Source organism: Gekko japonicus, unplaced genomic scaffold (assembly GCF_001447785.1).
Source record: "Gekko japonicus isolate JY-2015 unplaced genomic scaffold, Gekko_japonicus_V1.1 scaffold15, whole genome shotgun sequence".
NCBI classification, from domain to species: Eukaryota; Metazoa; Chordata; class Lepidosauria; order Squamata; family Gekkonidae; genus Gekko; species Gekko japonicus.
The window spans coordinates 4,118,014-4,132,084 of record NW_015165830.1 but is presented as its reverse complement, the minus strand read 5'-3'; the positions used below and the strand labels follow the sequence as shown (position 1 = coordinate 4,132,084).

At 43.2% G+C, this 14,071-nt stretch overlaps 1 protein-coding gene across 1 annotated transcript; it reads left to right on the top strand.

The window, feature by feature from the left end:
* The first annotated feature begins 1,959 nt into the window (after nucleotides 1–1,959).
* Nucleotides 1,960–6,398, top strand: TOB1 (transducer of ERBB2, 1). Its single transcript, XM_015410732.1, has 2 exons — nucleotides 1,960–2,168; nucleotides 4,994–6,398. The coding sequence occupies exon 2, from the start codon at nucleotides 5,131–5,133 to the stop codon at nucleotides 6,130–6,132; it is 1,002 nt and encodes a 333-aa protein (XP_015266218.1). The 5' UTR covers nucleotides 1,960–2,168; nucleotides 4,994–5,130; the 3' UTR covers nucleotides 6,133–6,398.
* Nucleotides 6,399–14,071: the final 7,673 nt, after the last annotated feature.

Here is a 14,071-nt window from a genome sequence, read left to right as displayed (position 1 = left end):
AGTGAGAAACAGGCCATGAAGGGATTCGGGTAGCAGCACACTGTATCCTCAGCAAAAGAGTGCAAGTGCTTTACTTGTCCTTCAAGGACGGAAAGAAGTATGTAGGAAGTCAAAAGGTTGTTGAAATGACACCACTGGGATGGGGCCAATGTCTGCTGTGCGACTTACTGAGGATCAAGCCTCTTCCTGTCTGCATAGCCTGGGTTCTGCTTCTTGGTCATGCTATAGTGTGATATGTTGGAAACAAGATTTTATAGATATACACAATAACTATAGCAATTATCAAGACAAAATCAAACACCAACACCCCTTTTCATAAGCAGAAATTGTTCATTTGGCACACATAGCGATTATATAGGCCTATTTAAGTGGTTTGAAAGAGGCATAGCGTCCCATAGCATGTGGCACACTAGCATTTATTTTTGTAGTACTTTGGTCAAACAGGCTTTGCAGGTTTTTGAAATAATACACAACTGTGCAAAACCTGTTTATTAGAGGCAAAAGTGGTATGAATATACATATCAGGAGCAGCGATTCCTCTTTTCTATGAAGGGAAAAAATCTCTGTGAGTGTAGAAGCATTGAGTTGGCGAGACATTTACATGTTTTTGAGGAATCACATGTGATATGAAACAGCACTCTTGAATAAAATGAGGTCAGAAATCTCATTTAATTAATATTACTTTATGAAAGAAAATGCGTAAACACACTCCCTGCTTGTCAAAAAGAAAGAAAGAAAAGAGGGGAGGAGATCACACCCTGCCATTGTGGTTTGGAGGGTTTCGCCTTCACCTCTCCTAATCTCATTGCCACAGCCTTTTTCTAAGACAGGAGTTGGGCTGGAAAGCTTTTGATCTCTCTTTTTTCTCCCAGTACAGGTTCGGAACAGGTTCATTTCCCCTCCCATGAGGTCTAGCGCTGAAAAACATCCTGGGAAATGTAGTTTGGTGAAGAGTTGTCCAGGAGAATGACGTATGAGTTGATGTAACTGCAAGAGCCATAGCAGCAGGGGGCAGGAATGATGGGGGGAGGGAATTGACGTAGAGTCGATCTTATCCTCATTGGCTCCTGTAATGCAGGGAAGTAGGAGAAGGCGGTGGAGGAGCTCGTAAAGTAAAATGGCGATGAGGAGAGAATATCAATACTAATCACGATAGGCAAATATGTGCGTGTGTATAGGGCGTGTGGAGCAGCCGTATAAGGCATGGGCGGAGCCATGCAAGGATGGGGGAGAGAGGTGGCGGTGGTAGATGGTGTCGGCAAAGGGTAATAAAGGAAAAGCAAACTGTAGACAAAGCGTGAAAACAGCAGAAACAGACTGTGTTTGGTCTGTTGCAGCAATTAAAAAAAGGAAATCTTATATTCAATAAGATGTATTGAAGCTATCTGTGTAGAGGCCACTTCACGTAGGCCTTGAAAGCTTATGCTACAGTAACGGTTAATTGCTCAGGCGCCACAGTATTCCTCCCCTCCCCCTTGCAAGAAACAGGTTTCGATGGGAAAAGGCGAAGATATTGAGGGCAGAAGCAAAAAATAAAATAAATCTAAAACACAAACCATATTCATACACAAGGTAGCTAAGGGAAAGCAATTTTTGCAGTTATGTGTCGCAAGCGGCCGGCAGTAAAATTACCCACCCCCCTGGAGAGCCACTCTTACGTTATGTTACTGTTTGTGGATTCAGCCGGGTGGGAGAACGGGCAATCCTGTGAAACCTGGACTAGGGAGGAGTTTGAAGCAAAGAAAGAAGCGTACAGGGAGGCGGAGGGAGCAGGGGGCGGAGTCGGAGGCCTTATTGGCAAGCACAGAAAGCCAATGGGGCGCCGCTTGCGGGGCAGGGGCCGGCCGATTGGCAGCTTAGTAGGCGGGACCTAGGAGGCGGAGAGCGGGTGGGCGTATCCACGCAGGATGGAGGAGGCGTGGAAAGGGAGGGCATAAATAGGGCAGCGGCGAGCTCTCGGGTGGTACAAGAAGGCGTCTCGCAGCTGCTGAGGCGGAGGGCGCTGGCTCTCGTGTCCCGGGGTGTGCGAAGCGCAGTCGTACTTTCCCTTGCGCCCTTCCCGAGGGTAATGGGGCTTCGGTACTGAACCCTCCTTTCCGTTCCTTCCTCGCCCGCACTCTCACCGGGATTTATTTGCACTATTCATATCGCCGCCTCACTCACCCCGGGTGAGTATCGCTCTCTCGGCTTCTGTATGGCGAAGGGTGGTGCCCCCCCCTCAGCTCCTGCCAGAAAGGGGGTGGGGGTGGGGTAGAAAGGGACTGGTACGGGCCAGAAGGTGGGTGAGGAGTGGCGCGGTGGAGTGGAGATGGGGTTACCACAGCCTCGTCACCACGGAATGGGTGGCGGTAGCGGGCGTGAGGCTTTTTGTGCCAGCCCCACTGAAAAGTGTGTGTGTGGGGGAGGGGGGTGTACGGAGGAAGGAGAACCGAGGAGCCGATGGGGCGGCGGCGGGGGCGAGGAAAGGCTCTCGCTGGTGAGTCCGGAGAGAGGCGAGGAGGGTGTTGGCGGAGGGCTGACAGGACGAGCGCCGAGCCGAGGGTGTGTGTTGACACAGTTTGACACAGCCCTGCAGAGGGAGGCGGAGTGGTGAGGAGGCGCTGGCAGGCGCAGCCCCTCTGAGGCACTGACGGGGGTGGCGAGCAAAGGGGGTGGGGTGGGGAATGGGGCCAACGTGGTTGGCACGAGGCAGCCTCGCTCAACACGGGCGAAGCGGCTTGGCTGGAAGAGCTCGTCTCCCGCCCTCTCCCCACCCCCCCGGGAAATAATGTGTGTGTGTGGGGGGGGGGTGCAAGGTTGGGACAGCGGCTGCCTGAGTTTTGGGGGGTAGTCAGGAGGGGAGGCTCGCGAGTGTTGGCAGAGCCTGTCAGAGGCGACTGCACTTGGGAGAGACGGGGGGTGGGGGAGAGGAGAGCGTCTTGGCACAGTTTCCTTTTTTCCTCTCCAGAAAGGGGGGGGGTGCGATGTGTTGGCAGGGGTTGTAGATGGTCATGGGTGGCATGGTCTCTGTGTTTTTTTTAATTGGAGCTAAAAGGCAAGTGTGGGGGGAGTTAGTGGGTGGATGGGAAGAGAATATGCTAAGTATGATGCAGGGGAGGCCTAAATGACGTTTCTTTGTGGGAATCTCAGTAGAGTTTGTAAAGTGGTGGTGGTGGTGGTGGGGAGACTGGAACAGTTCTGCCTGTGTTTTTGTATACGCTTGTCAGATTGAAATAGATATCATTTTTAGGGATATCTGCTGCTCCTCCCCATTATGCTGTGCGAAGGCCACTGGGTGTGAGATAGTGGAGAACTGGGCCTGGCTTCGCTTAACTAGAAGAGAGTGGACTTGGCCAATCATCTTCCCCCATCATAGAAAGCACTTTTTCTCCTGCTGCTGGAGCTCAAAGAGCTGTGAGCAGAAATCTAATGAGACCCAACTGCCTGGTTATGTAATGCTGTATACTCTGCTTAAGGTTCCTCCTTTTTCCCTTCCCCCAACACCACTATAATTATTAATGCAATTAGCAGGTTTAGCTAATTTATAAAACTCCTTTCTTAAATAAGGAAAATGTTGGGCATACTCTGAATTGTTTTGTTTAATGAACTCCTTGTGCTGTATCATTACAGGGAAGGGAAAGGATGAGATGAATTTCATCGTTTCTGCCCTCCTTAAAAGGGTAGTATTGTTCCAACTGTGCAGAGGAGGTTAAACAGATGGACTAATAAATCATTTTAAATGTCCATATCGCTGCCGCAGTCAGATCTTCCATACCCTATGTGTTCACATTTGTAAATATCTTATGTTTGCCCTTGATCTTTCCTTATCCCCACCCAGTGCTGATCCAGCAATGGTTTAAAGGTCGCCTTATCATACAGCTGGGTGTTCTCTTATCATGTAAAGAGAGGGGGAAGTAAAGGGAAACAGCTTTACAAGCAAGGTGAACCTCTGAAAACGTAACTATCTGGTACAGAAAAGTAAAATCCAGATTTATGTGAAATGTGCCTTGGCTCTCCAGTTTTTGAATTTGCTAGACTCCAAGACTACTGTTACAATGCTGTGCTGGGAAAATTCTCAACAGTAGTAGTAACAACTGTTTATTTTTAGCAGTAATTGATGATACCAGGCTTTTCAATCCTAATGCATTGCTCCTTTTAGTAGCAAGTTATTTTTAGGAATTCCTTACCTCTTATTTTAGCTTTATATTAATTTATAGAAGAGTTACCATGGCTCCTTTTTAAATGAAGCAAAACCATCTCATATGTAAGGATGTCAGCCCAGTTTTTTTCAAAAGCCTGAAATAAGGTGGCAAATTTAAAAAATTCTGATGGTCTTGGGTTGGTAATGAAACCTTGAAGTTTGTTTATTTGTGGATAAGGGATGAATTATTATTTCTTTTCTATGTACAGTATATGCATGATGTGGTAAAGCAGTGGTCATTGGGAAACATTACATGTCTTGATAGTTTTTTCAGAACTTGTCAGTTTTCAATTCCAGGGTAAGAGATGCTTTGCTGTTTATTTAAACTGAAGCAGTTGTTAAATTCTACAAGTAATAAACAGCATATTTCTTATTAGTTTGAAACTTTAGAATAAAGAATTACTCTCTTAGATTTGAGACGTTTGAAAGTGATTCTAAATGCTACAGCTGGGTTCTGTAAATCACTAAAAATAGTATTTGGTAACTGAACTCCTGACAGGCCTTCTTCTGTTGAGATAATGTCCTAAAGACATGCTTACTCTTTTGCAAATTGCTTAAGTTCTTGGTTTTCAAATTCAGATTTTGAAATGCCTAATGCTATACTTGTAAAAATGTTTTAATCTGTAGTGTTACATTTGTGTTCAGCATACTTAATGACAGCTTTTAAGTGGCATGTGCAGTGTTAGAGTGTTGTAATATCTGCAGTTTTGAAATACAACCTATTTTAAATAACATGTGAGGATAAAATAATAGGCCTCATCAATTTGCTTTTACATTTTCCTTAATCACAATTTTGCTTTTGTTTTCTTAAAGGAACACTACTACTCAAGGTGAAGAACAATAATCTTCTTGAAACAGCACTCTGAAAAAAATTACTTTCCTGTGGTATTGAACTTTTTCTCATTTTGTGGTTTGAAACGGAGACTTTGTAATTCTGTGTTGTAGCAGCTATGCAGCTTGAAATACAAGTAGCACTCAATTTTATTATTTCATATTTGTACAATAAGCTTCCCAGACGACGTGTGAACATTTTTGGTGAAGAGCTTGAAAGACTACTTAAGAAGAAATATGAAGGGCATTGGTATCCAGAAAAGCCATACAAAGGATCAGGGTTTAGATGTATACATGTAGGAGAGAAAGTGGACCCAGTTATTGAACAAGCATCCAAAGAGAGTGGTTTGGACATTGATGATGTTCGTGGCAATCTGCCTCAGGATCTTAGCGTCTGGATTGACCCATTTGAGGTTTCATACCAAATCGGTGAAAAGGGACCAGTGAAAGTGCTTTATGTGGATGATTCGAGTGAAAATGGATGTGAATTGGATAAGGAAATCAAGAATAGCTTTAACCCAGAAGCCCAGGTGTTCATGCCAATTAGTGAGCCAGCATCTTCTGTCACAAGTTCTCCTTCACCTCCTTTTGGTCATTCTGCTACTGTGAGCCCAACCTTCATGCCCCGGTCCACCCAGCCTTTAACTTTCACTACTGCCACATTTGCTGCCACCAAGTTTGGCTCAACCAAAATGAAGAACAGCAGCCGCACCAACAAGGTTGCCCGCACTTCTCCCACTAACCTTGGCTTGAATGTCAATGATCTGCTGAAACAGAAAGCGCTTTCCTCCTCCATGCACTCTCTTTATGGTCTTGGCTTGGGTAACCAGCAGGTTCCACAACAACAACAACAGCAACCACCGCAACAGCAGCAGAAAACTTCTGCCCTTTCTCCTAATGCAAAGGAGTTCATTTTCCCTAATGTACAGGGTCAAGGTAGTACAAATATGTTTCCTGGTGACAGTACCCTTAACCTTAGTCCTCTCCAGTACAGTAATGCCTTTGATATGTTTGCAGCCTATGGAGGTCTAAATGAGAAGTCTTTTGTGGATGGCTTGAATTTCAGCTTAAATAGCATGCAGTACTCTAACCAGCAATTCCAGCCTGTTATGGCTAACTGAAACAAAAAACACAAATCATATTGTACAAGTTGAAATGCATGTACCCAAGGGTGTATCTTTTTCACCTCTTGAGTTTTTTAAAAAGCTTGTAGTATGAATACGGTCAAGCTTGGTTAGATAAGGACAACATGCATCATTTCTTTTTCATTTGCCAACCAAGCACAAAGTTATTTTTTACTGACTGTACATTAAATATATTCAAAATATGGCTTCTTAAAGTATTTAAGATATAGCAAGGACATGGCTGATTTTTTTATATATAAAAAATTGGCACTAATAAGTGGGTTTATTGGTCTTTTCTAATTGTATAATTTAATTTAGTACAAAGTTTGTAAAATATCAGAGTATATATTGTTTCTACAACATGGTATTGCATTTTTATCTTTTTACTACAGTGATCTGTGACAACTGCAGCAGCTTCATGTTGTATTTTTTTTACTGAAATTATAAAATCCATCTTAAAAACATCAATTCTAAAAAGTGTAGAAAATATTCCTTAAGTGGTGGAATTCAATTGTATTGGATACTTTTTCCAAGAGAGAAACACAAATTGTATTTTCTGTTAAAAAGTTTAAAGATTTTTTGCTATATATTATGGAAGAAAATGTAATCGTAAATATTAATTTTGTACCTACATTGTGCAATACTTGAAAAAGGTATAAAAGTATTTTGAGTCAGTGTCTTATGTTAAAGAGAGGGACTGAAATAGTTTATATTAAGTTTGTATTAAAATTCTTTAAAATTCAACTGGTGTTGTGGACTTTTTAAATGTTAAAAGAACATAACTGCCATCAGTTCCAATGTGTAAAATATAATTCAGTGTGTCTCACAAATAATTTAAAATACTGTGCTATACTGATGTTTCCTAGTGTGATATTTTGCTTAAAGTTCTGATGAAGCACATTGATTTGTAATAGGTTTGCTTTGAACCAAAAGTCCTATGGTTCTCTGAATGCAGTTTCTCTGCATAGTGAGATTACTTGGTGCAAATTTTTACACTTTACATGAGAGATTCAGGATTATACTATTGTTGGGTTCATGTGATAGGGTATATAATCAAGTGAGTGCTTGGGAGAGTTGATACTCATTCACATGCAATCAGTAAATCTGAGTAGCACCTCTAGAACACAGTTCATTGGTCTTGTGTTAGAGGAATCATAGATTAGAAAGTAGGTTTTTGTCATTAAGTTAGTAAAATGTTATAATTAGGAACTATTAAATGTAATTTTAGTATATTATTTTGAATTGATGTGAATTTTGCTTCATTCTTGATAATTTGTAACACATTTTCTGGTACTGAAGAAATTGGCTTTGGGTTATTCCTGTAAATAACCCTGCCAGGAATATTCAGTTTACTTTAGTATTTTTGAAAGAAAGCTCTAGATACAAACAGCTTAGATACTTAACATTTCCAGCATTAGCCTTAATGTGGCTGGACATTGGATGTATACCCATAGCCAGTTTAAACAGTAAAATAAGTGCAAATGTAGACTTTTCTGAAGACCGTGTTCAAGTTCAGCTGCTATCTCATACCACATTTGGTTTTTACTCATCACAGAATTGGCCTTAGGATCTCCTGTGTTGATGAATCCCATGTCATTTTGATAGTATGTGTATGTATAATTAAGTTATGGTGTTCTGTGGGCCTCATTGAGGTGAATGGGTTGTGAGTCATCTCTATGCTGGCTTTGAATTGGCATGGAGTGGGCGTTTCCTGGTTCTTGGAATAGAATCAAGCATGCTACTTAATATCATGGTAAGCCTGTTTTGAAGAAGGAGGAATGAGGCTGTGAAGAAGAATTGGGCTAGCATGGAGAACAGACAGAAACAGGGCCCTGATAAGTTTCATTTTATAAAACTCGCTAGGCTTGAGTTCTTGGGTTTTTTTCCTTTAACATTCCTGTTCTGGCTTGTATTGAGCTCATTATTTGCCATCCAGCAAGCAGTTTTGAACATATGAAGTTACTTGATACTGTGCCAGACCAGATTAGACCCGTATGGCCTGACTATGGTATTGAGCCTTTCCCTGTCCTACCTTCAGAGGTCCTTCTGAACTGTGGATGACAGGGATGGTATTTGGGTCCTTGCGTGTATGAAGCATGTGTTCCCATTTGTCTGCTAAAAGCAATGGACAAATATAACTCATATTGCTTCTTGAATGAAGTGTTTTTAGTAATGCCACAAAGTTCAAAAGTAATTTCCTGCTAACAAGACTCATTTTTTAGTTTAGCCCTCTTGCTCTGATAGTATTTCTTTTTTCACAATCCTCACAGGTATCTTAGCCTTATGTACTCCTTTTGCACCAGTGCAGTTTGGAATTACCTGCTAAAATCAATACCTGCTGTTGGCATGTGTTCATGAGTTACTTAAAACTCTTTGGTCCCAGTAATGAAATGGTTATGTTTGCTGAAGCTGAGTTGAGCTTTTATGTAGATACAGATTCCAGATGAAGGTATTATGGCTAAGCACAATGGCATGCAGATGAAAAGGGAGTGTGATATGGTTGTCTAGACAACATACGCTGCCTTCCACCATACCGGAACTAAAACATCAAAGGATAGTGTGAATGCACACATTGGCTAAAAAGACTAATTTACAACTCTTGATGAAAAACAATTGGTCAGATGTAATTGGTGATCAATTACAATCTGGAGAGTACACGACAAAATTAAGAACCACAAAGAGTTAATTGTATTGTCAATATAAAAAGGTACAGCATGTGTCGAAAACAAAAAAACCTAACAAGACCCTGAATTCTCATTTCGTATCTTCAGATTTGTGCAAATCCATTCTTTTCTATCATCCTGGTATCAGAGATTGAGATGATGCAGATGTCAATGTACTAGTTCGAAGATACAAACATTTTGGCGACTTACTGTGGGGATTACTTTCCTCTGCTTCATATTAATGGTAGATGATGGATTTCCATAGACATACTGCTTTCCCCTAGCCTGTAAAGCAATGTGTTTGAGAGTTTTTTGTCTGAAAATTCTTTATGAATCTGATGAAGATACTAAATGAGAATTCATCTGGGCTGGTTAGTTTTCTGTACTTGCTGTACATTTTTAAATTGGCATCAGAACTTAATTGTGGTTCTTTTGTATTGCTTACCATGAAGGCCAGCTCTTTTTTTCCTCTCCACTTACAATGTGAGCAACAGGGAGTTCACGCGTCACTTGTATATGCAGTTTTTTGTAAGAAGAGAAGCATTCAGGTAAGAGAACATCAAGTTTATTGGATGGTAAAATAGAGAATGTTTTAACAATGTTGATATTGTTCAATTGACGTTAATGTCCCTGAATTTAAGGTCAGATGCTGCTCAACTTGCTATACAGCACCAAGATTGCTATCATTGAACAAATTTCCATGACACGGATCATTCTTTATATCTACTGTTCAAGTTATTTCCTGAATGTGTGTCTATAATCTAGGAACACTAGGCACATGCAGATTATTTGAGTTGGCCCCAAATGGGGTCATACTGCACATTCTAGAATAATTACCTAATTTGTTTTCAGAGTATTCTCTCCTTGTTTGCTGACTCTTATTTATTTAACAGCTGCTGCTATTTCAAAGGGTTTCCATCAAACAAAAATTGCAGTTAGGGATAGTTGATTGTGACATTTTTTCCTAACTGGAAGAAGAGCCTAAAAGCCTGTGTATTTCACATCTCTGTGCATTGAGTTAAATGTGGGATAGGGCAGAGTTGAATTTTAACTAAATAGCTTACCTGTAGTGTGCATACCTGGGAACTGGTATAGGTAATGCCACTAGATGGTTTGTGCTATGGTGACTGCAGTGCTTTGGAAGAAAAACAACTGTTGTGCTAAAAATAAGATTACTTCGCTCTTTCCCAGCTGGCTTCTCCCGGGTTCTCAGTCCTTCACCAATCCTGGACTAAAGGGTGTGGGGGGGGGGAGTGGCTCTGTTCATTCAGGAGGCTTACACCTTGAGGGGCTCCCACCACCAAAGCTCACAGGCATATAGAGTGCACTGGCTTTGTGTGGAAAGCCGGGGAGAGTTTGGCTGTTTGGCTGATGTACCGTCCACTCAGTGTACTGACAGCCTGTCATCCCTGCTGGAGGCCATATCAGGCTGCCATTGGAACACCCTAGACTGATAGTCTTGGGTGATTTCAGTGTCCATGCCGATAACGCGGCTTCCATGCAGGTGATGGACCTGGTGTCATTCATGGCGGTGCTGGGACTCTCCCAATATTTAATGGCTCCCACTCACCAAGCGGGGCACATTTTTAATCTGATCTTCGTGGCGGGGGTTACAGTGGACTGAATTACTGCTATGGTAATACCATGGACCACTATGCCCTGAAGGCCCATGTGAATGTTCCACCCGAATTCTGTATAGGCAGCAAGCATATTTTAGCTCGCCCATGGAGTCAAATGGACCATATGCGGCTTCAGATAGCCCTGTAGGATCCAGTGCCCCCTTGGTGGCTCACTAGATGAGCTTGTTGAGGAGGCACGCAAGGAGGCAGTGGTATGTCCTCTTCTTAAAAAAAACCCATCCCTGGTTCCAGCCAAATTGGCTAACTACCGTCCAGTTTCCAATTTGCCCTGTTTGGGCAAACTAATTGAGAGGGTGGTGGCAGTTCAGTTGCAGGGTTTCTTGGATGGCACCTCCGCATTAGATCCCTTCCAGTCTGGATTCCAACCAGGCCATGGGACAGAGACAGCACTGGTCGCCCTCACGAACGACCTTTGGAGGCATCTGGATCAAGGCGGTTCAGTGGTGCTGTTGCTATTAGATCTGTCGGCGGCATTTGACACCATCAACCATCAGCTACTGATCCACCACCTCGCCGACAGTGGGATTCAGGGGCTTGCCTTGCGGGGGGGGCTGTTAAGGGGCCTTGGGGGCAGAGGATTAAGCAGGTGTGCCCAGCTCAGGAGCTGCCAGCCTGTCCTCACCCTCGAGTGGCAGAGGGATCACACAGTGGTCTGAACCCAGGTGTTCCAATTTGACTGGCACCCCAGGTATTTTCCCCTCTCAGCAGGTAAACTGAGGAACAGTCAGTCAGTTTATTGCGATAGCTTCCAGCCATAGCAATCATAAAAAAGAGTACAACATAAAAATTATAATAACCATTAAAATCTAAACATCCATTAAAACTAATAGTTGTAAACTACCAATACTATCCAACTATCCAACTATACATACATGAAATACATCATACAAATTATTATTGGATATTGTTTATCTATTATCAATCATATCTGGCCATATTTTCCTCCTGTTAATGGCCATCCATCCATATTTTGCCACTTTGAGGGTAATTTCCCTATTCCTACCAGCTACCATTATTACAAGATAGTCCCTTCTAGTTTTGCATGGCAGGCTATCAATTATAGGTTTAATATATATTTCTTTAAAATACTTGTGTATTATACAGTCGAAGACTACATGCACCAGCAATGCAGCGCTCCCATCTCCACAGGGGCATAAACATTTTTCATATGGTATCCTCTTATATTTACCTTCCAAAACAGCAGAAGGTAGGGCCTCATAACGTAGTAAAACTCTCCTATGGTCACGGTTTTCTAAGCTGTTTGTATAAGGCATCAGTGAGACTTCATTCATAATACTTCTCTCCAATACCTTGTTGTTAACTAGTCAGGTCGTGTTGCCTTTCCACATCTTGAATTCTTTGTTTAACCAAAGCTACTGGGATTCAGGGGTTTGCCTTACAGTGGCTCTCCTTGTTTCTTCAGGGTCAGGGACAAAGACTGGCCATAGGGGAACAGTAGTCCTGAAGGCACCTGCTAGTTTGTGGAGTGCCCCAAGGAGCAGTGGTTTCCCCAATGTTATTAAACATCTACATGCGCCCCCATGCCCAGAGTGCCCGGAAGCTTGGGCTGGGGCATCACCAATATGTGGACGACAATCAGCCCTATTTGTTGTTGGGTGGCCAGTCCAACTTTAGTCTGGAAGATCTAGACCTGCCATTGCAAGCTATGACTGGTTGGCTTAGACTGAGTCATTGAAATTGAATCTGATGAAGACGGAGGTCCTGTGCCTGAGTTGGAGTGGTCCGAGGGTAGGGTTCCCACTTCTGATCTTCAGTGGGGTGCCGATGGCGCCAGTGCCGGAGGTTAGGAGTTTGGGGAGTGCTCTTGGATGCCTCCCTAACAATGGAGACCCAGGTAGCAGCCACTGCGAAGTCAGCCTTTTATCATCTTTGACTGATTTGGCAGCTGGTTCTCTTCCTCGAATGAAATGACATGGCAACAGTGATCCATGCAATGGTCACCTCAAGATTGGATTACTGTAATGCTCTCGACATGTGGCTGCCCTTGTCCCAAATCCGGAAGCTGCAGCTGGTGTAGAATGTGGTGGCCAGGCTGCTGCTGGGCCTCCCCATGCGGGAGCACATCCAGCCGGCACTAAAAGCACTGCACTGGCTGCCCATAGCATTCTGAATTTGGTTCAAGGTGTTGGTTCTTGCCTTTAAGGCCCCTATGTGGTCAGGGGCCTTCATACCTAAAGGACCGCCTTTCTCCACATGTTCCCCAGAGAGCACTATGATCAGGGTCCCAAAATCGTTTGGCGCTTCTGGGCCCCAGAGAAGCCAGGCTGTCTGTGATGAGGGCCAGGGCCTTCTCAGTGGCAGCTCCATACTGGTGGAATGAGCTCCCAGAAGACATCAGGGCCTTGCGGGACCTTTTACAGTTCCGCAGGGCCTGTAAGATGGAGCTCTTCCACCAGGCCTTCGATTAGTGAGCTGCGCCCTATAAATTGAGGCCCTGGCCTCATATTAACATCACCATTAACAGCCTGTACCCGCTGATTGACCCAGACTATGATGTTAGATGACAGTCTGATTTGTCGAATGTTGCCAATGCCTGCCATCATACTAGCACTTTATGTAATGATTTTTCTCTTTATTTATTGTGATTTTATTCAACTTTCTGGTTTATTTGTTTAACGGTACGTAAGCCGCCCTGAGCCTGCCTCAGCAGGGAGGGCAGGATATAAATTAAATAAATATAAATATTTTAAAAGTCTAGTTTGCATTTAGGGCAGAGGTTCCAAACATACAGGCCATGGGCCAGAACTGGCCTGTCCAGATGACAGAGGCAGTGCATTATGTCCCCCTATACTGTGCTAATGCATAACGGGTGGTGGAAGTGGGAGGGTGGGCATCTGAGAGATACTGTAAGGAAATACTGTGAAAGTGTTAATGTTTTAAGCATGTTTATATTTTGAGTGTCCTTTATAAAGTTTATATCTCCCCGTACCTGGCATTTCATTTTATGACACACATGCCCCAGCCCAACAAAGTGACACTTAAGTCAAATCTGGCCCTCGTAATAAATGAGTTCGACACCTCTGATTTAGGGGTTGGATCCTATATAGTATGACTGGAATTGTGCTAAATAAAGGGGAATTTATCAGCTTTTTTCTTGCTGTGATCCCTGAAATTGTGGCTTGTAAAATCACTGGGAACAGTGGAGGGGGGGTTAAAAACAAAAACACCCATCCTGTGCGGAAGGGCCTAATGCAAATGGAAAAGGATGTTAGGAATCAAGTCTGTCTTATGCAATTGCGCATCATGAAGTGCTTTTCTTTGTAACTTACCATGACTGAGTGTAGTGGCAAGGATTTAGTTTTCTAATGTTGGCAAAAAAATAACATTACATTGGCTTGGATTCAAACTTCTGCTCATACAGAGAGCTGGGTGATTTCTGCTGCCTTTGTCTTCCTAGCACAGCCCTCCCTCCTGATCTCATTCTTCCATCTTCCCTAAAGGTCTTTGGGGAAGTATGGGAAGGGGTGGTTGCATCAGGAATTGGGGAACCCATGCTTCATGAGCAGACTTCTCACAGTTTGTTGGATCCAAGCCATTGAAACTAAGACCAGCCAGTGTGGCACAGGTTGTCCACAGCTGTTTTTAAAAAATGCTTCAGGACATCTTAAGTGA